Genomic DNA, 6,678 nt, shown 5'->3' with positions numbered 1-6,678 from the left:
CTGTAAATGATCTGTTCATCTGGTAAGTTCTCAAATGCAGATTAGACCATTCGAGTTGCCACAGGCTCCTCCTAAGTGTTACCTATGAGAACTACAAATAAGTGATTAACAAAGTTACTTCAGAAAGAACTAATGAAGCCCTAAGCTTTTAATTATTTTATCCTCAGGATTTTTATTTTAGAAGTTAGTTTTTTCTACCTAATGACAATTAAGCGTAAATGAACATAAGCATCCTTGATATTTTAAGGAATAGAAAACCTCTGAAGTGCAGGAAAATTTAGTTTTCCCCCCCAAGAGCTTGCAGCACCTACCTTAATTGTTCAGTTTGGTTTGAGCTTGAGAGGAGCGAGGTTTCCTCTGCTAAACTTTAATGCACCTCACCTCCTTAGTTGCTTAGGGAACTCAACTGAATCCTGTAATACTATTTGACTTTGGCTGCCTGTGTCTTTGTCATCCTTGCACTAACTGCAACATTCCTGGCATCTGGAGTCAAGCTCCCCATCAGCATGGAAAAATACTCCATGGAACCACCAAATTCCCAGCACCACGGTGGACTTGCCATTCTTGGAGAAATCTCAGAACTTGTTTGGACCTGAGCAATCTGTTTGAAGTTTGCCCTGTTCTGAACTTGACTGTTGGACCTCCAGAGGTCTCTTCCAGCCTAAAATTTTCCATGTGTTTTAAGCAACATCAGCTGACACATATGCATCAAAACCTTCCCTTCTTAATCTCAGTGGACATAGAACAGTCTCTTTCAAAGTCTCAGTATGTGTCTTCATATAGCGAGTAGGGATTTTACTGTCATGGGGGGAGGCTAAAACTTGTTGGGCATGGTAATATTCAAATTAAAGATGACAGATTGGGAAGCAAATCCCTAGTATGTGATGGAGAAGCAAAAGTACTTTAAATAAATCCTCCTTAAACTGTGTTTAGAAGCTGCAGATCCTCAGTTTCCATGACTCAGTTCTATTTCTGGACCAGTACAAACTTCCTATAGTAGATTTAACTATTTTCTTCTTTCACCTTGCTGCATATTTCATACTTTACAACACACTCTAGGAACATAATATGTGCTGTTGAACTGCCATATGGTGTCCGGCAAACACAAAATAAATTTGAATAACGACAAGGCCAAAAGAAAACTGTCAAATTACACTTTATTTGTATTGACAAAGTAGGCAAAAGAAAGACTGTGTTCAGAGATACAAATTCATTATTTGCTGACAAAATGCTCATATACCTATGTTGGGTGTTTCTACTTTCAAGATGATACCGAGTGGATCTTTAACAGGCAATTCCTCTTTATCCTAGGATAAGGAAAAAGAATGCCCATGAAACTAATTTCATATGTAAATGTCACTTGCTTGTGGCTCAAATTTTATGGCTAAGTTCATGATTGGCAGCAAATAATTACACTTGGCCTCAAATAAAAATATATGTAAAACTGTAAGATCATTAAATAATAAGCATTAGCAGCATACCCAAAATACTTATCATACAAAGAACATTGCACTTGAACATACACAAGCATTTACCCTTATTTACATATTAGAATTTGTATAGAACAGCAAGACTGATATATACAGAAAAATAGCAGAAACCTTAACAGCCCTAGACGACAGCATATGTAATGTTGACTCCTTAATTTTTCCATACAGTTTCCCAGGATGTCTCATTTTTCACTATATACTATTGCATAAAAAATAGACTTTACAAGAAGATTAGTCCCCAGTTAACACTTCAGAGTATTCTATGTACTATTATGTGTTCACTGCACTAGGGAGCAAGGGATTCAAGGTCAGCTCCTTATTAGAAAAAAACAGAACTTGACAGGCACTATATATTTAAACACTGTGCTTTACCTCATAATAGACACTGAAATCACTTAGCTGTGCAATAATCATCCAGTGAGTTCCAAAGGCAGCTCCCTACCACATAAGATCTCCCACTGTCTTGCAAGTAATGAAATTAACTTCTCCCTGCTTTCTGCACTTGGGATAAAGACATACCACTGGATCTCTCTGCTCCTGCTGCCTTCTTGTTTAGCATTTTCCTTTGGGGCGCTATCAGTTTCTCCAAAGTGATCCAGTGTTAAATTCTGCATCAGATCCTGATTCTGAACATCATCAAACACAAATGTAAGGGCCTGTGGATATGTCTGATAACCCATAAGTACTCTATCTAAATCCCGGATTCGTCTTCCATCTGCAAGCTGATACCTATCTCTCTTTGGTGGTTCCTTAGCAAATTCAGGTAGCGGGTAACTGATATAATCTTCGTCAAAGAGGAACAAATCAGAGCTGGTTAATATAAGTGTTTTAGGTTGAAGTGAACTAGTGTTTTGGGCAGCTCCTTCAACATGATCTACTTGAAATGCCAACACATACAGAAGGATGTTGAGGGACTGAAGATTAGTCAAACCATCCATCTTCTCTGCCACTAGAAAAGCAAGGTCCCCAATTTCCTCTTCATTTGGATAAATAAATTTTACTCTGCTAGAATGAATCAGTTCATAATTCTCCATTTTTCCTGCAAGAAACATACATTATTATACTTCCATTTAGTACTATACGATGCCTTCTTAATGCATTAGGATAAAGCAACAACCTTTGACACCTGGCGGCAGCTGGAAGAATTCAAGTTTTGTATCTATTCATATATGGTTTCACTTATATACAATATTAGAACAGTTTTCTTGGATTGCAGATCTCTTCTGGAGTCTCTCTTGCATTACCAACACACTTTCTGCAAATTTCTAACCACATAACTAGTTCAGGGCGATGGCAGAAAAGGTGAAAGGAAATACAGCTGGATTCTCATATCAGAGATTATCTACCTCCCTACCAACTGACCTCCTCTGCCTCCTTCCCACTCCCCAGTTCTGAACTCACTGAAAGCATTTATCAGATCACTGAACACAACCAAAATCCCTGCTTCTTTTAAGCAGAGAGTAAAGGCAGGAATTAAAACAAAAACAAAAAAAAGAAAAAGACTACATGAATTGCTTTTATACCCCTATTGGATGAGCACATTCCTTCGCTCCATGCTATGTTCTGGAGTGGCAGGAGGTGACACTGTAGCCCCTTACTCCCTTATAAGTTAAGTGCTGAAATACAACATAAGCAAAGCTTGAAGGAAGCATGCCTGCTTTCTTTACATAAATCAATTGGTCTAATAAAAGGTATGACTTCCCATCAAACCTTGCACTTTCTGGGCTTACACAGCTTCTCCTTAAAAGAATAACAATCATTCCTCAGGAAAATGCCTTTTTATTTTGTGCCTTCAATTGGCTTCAGAATCCTAAGCGAAAAAGTTTCACCTGGTATTGGAACTGAACTTAACACTCCTTGAAAAAGTCTAGTTTTCACATCACTACATTCTCATGGAATGACAGGATTCTTTTATTTGACCAAGTGAGGAAAAATGTAACCTTCAGACTTTGTTACTTTCACTGTTCTTTAATGACTTTATAGGTTAGGCTGAAAATTGCAGTGGGAGCTACACTAGTACACACCCAAAAATATTTTATCAGAAATACTGTTTCAGCTAGGCTCAAGAAGCCGTCACTAACTTCACATGTGCAAGGCTGTTTATATTTAACAATTCTGTTCAGATAAGGCACAAGTAAGACAATTAGAGTCCGTGAGTTTGGTCCAAGTATTCTAAGGGAAAAAACTGATGCATATATTTGCCTCAAGAGAGTTTATAATCCATACACTTTAGATGATGCCCTAAGTATGATGCCTAAATAACTCATGACATGCAAAAAAGACCGCTTACCTGTGTTTTTACTCCCAAATTCAGAGTAGAAGTCTTTATCTACTGGTTCAGGTGAAGGTGTGCGTGCAAGCAGTGACAGAACTGCCATAAGCTGCTGTATGAAGGTGTGAGTGTTGTAACTGTCTCTTGTCAGGCAGGTGACTATATGATCTGCAGAGTGGCCTGAAGAGAAGACAGAATATAAGCTACTTACAAATCTGTATGTGGCATTTTCTTCAACCAACATGCAACTGTCACCAAAAAAAAAAAGACTTCTTGCAAGGTTTATTTCTCCTGAAGGTATGCATCATTATTCAGAAAGCTTTCAAATCCTTGGAAAAGAATAATAGAATCCTTATAAATCCCTCAAAAAATAAACATAATTTTTCTTGATCTAAAATATGACGTACATTTAAAATTTAACTGTTCAACTACTGCTGTAAGGGTTCAACCTTTTTGTCATCACCTTATTATTCCAATTTACCTTACAGAAAAAAAACCTGCCCTTCGTTTTCTTAGTGAACTTGTTATATGTAAGGTCACTTTAAATCGTTGCCACAAAGGAGATTCCCCCTGCCACTGAGGTCTCAACACAATTAGAAAACATTTTAGAACAAAGGAATGTATGGCTCATATATAGTGGGACTCTGAGGCTTCAATTACAAGATGTTGCAAGACAGTATTACCAGTCTGTACTGTACAGCACTAGAGTTACATTAACTTAATTTTAAGAAAAAAAAGGCAACAAAATAATACACTCTTCCATCTCACTAAAAATAAAGCGGGAATCCATCTAAGACAAAACTAAACAGACAAAATAGAAGTGGAAAAACTTAAAGCACAAAATCTACTCACCAGTAATTCGGAAGTATTGGTCAAATAGGCCAACATTTACTGACTGCAGGTCATTAAGTTTTAGCACAAAGCAGCAAGAGAGGTGGAAAGAACTATTTTCATAATCTGAGTTTTCTTTGCTCCAAAAATCTGTTGAAGAAGGGTATACAATAAAAGACAAAAGAAAAAAAATTATTCTATCCATAAGCAAATTTTTTACATTAAAATCTTATACCCATATCATGCTTGAAGGAAGAAATTAGGAAGAAGGTGGGAATAGTGGCTGATAATTTCTCAAGCAGCAAATACAACCAAACCTCCTTGTTAGCATTTCTTGAAGTGGCTGTCACATCACAGATTTAAATCAGCAGATGCATTAACAAACCACTCGCAAGAACTGAATGCACACCGTGATTTTCATTACCCTTCACTTACCATTTTGGTTATGAAAGGGCCTTTAGCTGCCCAGGTGATGCTAGGGACTATGAAATGACACCTGAAAAATGCATGGATATAGTGGCACATGGAAGGGTCTGTCTGAGAAGCAGCCATGACTCAAGACCCTGTTTTTTGAATATAAAAGCCTCACGTGAGTACTTTGCATATGGCAAGCCTGTGCCACTCTCCCCCTCAGCTAGGAGGTCCAAGTAAGAGTATCGACCAAAACCGGTACTTAAACTGAAGACAAACACACAGACAGGAATTAAGTTGGTAACCTTATTGAAAAGATCAAAACAACTATCTCACCTGACTGGTGCTCATCAGCATGAATGAAAGAATCATCCAACAGAAAGTAAATAGCTTTTGTTGAGAGAAGCACACAAGCCATCACTTCCACACTGGGAGTCTTGTAAAACAGAACTGAAGACCACATGAGATGTCTCAACTCTTCATTTTCCACCTAAGATGTAAATTGTATTTCATAAATCATTTGTACACTTTGGTATTTCAGACAGTTTCATCATCTTTTAGGAACTTTAGACTACGAGAAAAATTATTTCAATATGTGAAGCATCTGAACATGCTATAGTCAAAGAGCAGAAGTTCACCTCAAAGCTGCTAAACACAGCAGCTTTAGGATAAACACAATAGCAGTCTACTGAAAATGTCTTGTGTTTATATAAGAAATTTATTTTTCTGTCACGGTCTAATTATTCCTTGTTTTCTGACCCCAACTAGAAAAGAGAAACATCTAGTGCACAACAAAGACTTTCTAGAACAGCGACTGCAGATGATTTTAATCAACACATGAGCAATGCCTCCCAAGCCTCAACAAGTCTATTGACCCTTCAGATGCTGCTGAGGGGTTGGATTCAAAGATCCTTAAGAGAAAGGACAGAAGCACAGCTTGTCACTACAGCTGCTATTCCAACTAGGCATCTTGCCAGTTTCTAGCTTGACAAGCTTACTGTGGATCCTCAAATGAGTGACCTGCTTTCTTTATCAGCTTCTCTTCACATAAAGAGAGAAGCATAACTTGTAACTTGTGCTTACTTAAAAGATTTGCAGGTGAGGTGGGGGAATAAAAAAGGTCTGTATTCCTCAGTCAGCTCTTCAGTTGACATTTGTACTCAGACCAATCACTTCAAAAGCCACATCATGAATTTAAAGGTAAGATTTGTACTTCTAAATTTGATCCACACACAGACTATAAATTCAGAAATTAGGTTTATCTGCTCATATTTCTGGAGTCACAACACAACATGCACGTGGCTGTAGGATTTGTGCACCCATATTACACAAAGGAGTCAGCACATTCTACTGATTTAGCTAGATACCATCACAAAATAATTCCACTCCAGTAATTTTCTTTCCTTTTTCCACTTTAAAGAGAAAAGAGGAACATTCTTGGAGTAATCATATCTTCACGACATACACTAGTGTACTCTCCTGTTTTGCATCAGGGATCCTGAAGGCAAAATATGCCTGGCAGGATCCCAATTGCTGTACTGGGGAACCAAAAATAGAGTAACACAAACAGGTTTTTGACCAAAACACTTCCAGGTTTTGCAAAGCCTAACTCTTATTTTTAAGTTTGATCAGGAAAGTTCCTTTTAAAATATTGTTTAGTGCTGAAAGGCCACA

The 6,678-nt window shown here is 37.6% G+C and overlaps 1 protein-coding gene across 13 annotated transcripts in view; it reads right to left on the bottom strand.

Moving 5' to 3' along the window:
- Positions 1-1,140: 1,140 nt before the first annotated feature.
- The window catches only part of NISCH (nischarin), a 35,747-nt gene continuing 30,209 nt past the window's right edge, over positions 1,141-6,678 (bottom strand). For 8 of the 13 annotated variants that reach the window (XR_012661073.1, XR_012661074.1, XR_012661080.1 and 5 more), the window contains exons 18-21: positions 5,341-5,494; positions 4,615-4,743; positions 3,781-3,942; positions 1,141-2,529 (exon numbers count right to left, since the gene is read on the bottom strand). Coding sequence is in view for 1 of the 13 variants with exons in the window: in XM_075096320.1 (XP_074952421.1) it covers positions 1,901-2,529; positions 3,781-3,942; positions 4,615-4,743; positions 5,341-5,494 (1,074 nt within the window). In the remaining 12 variants the exon portion in view is untranslated. Of the gene's footprint in view, positions 2,530-3,780; positions 4,092-4,614; positions 4,744-5,340; positions 5,495-6,678 lie in introns of those variants that run through there. The other 5 variants (XR_012661075.1, XR_012661072.1, XR_012661082.1 and 2 more) reach the window with 2 other exon arrangements.

The sequence above is a fragment of the Phalacrocorax aristotelis genome, chromosome 6 (assembly GCF_949628215.1).
Source record: "Phalacrocorax aristotelis chromosome 6, bGulAri2.1, whole genome shotgun sequence".
Taxonomy (NCBI): Eukaryota; Metazoa; Chordata; class Aves; order Suliformes; family Phalacrocoracidae; genus Phalacrocorax; species Phalacrocorax aristotelis.
The sequence above is the reverse complement of the archived record's forward strand: the minus strand, read 5'-3'. Positions and strand labels throughout refer to the sequence as shown.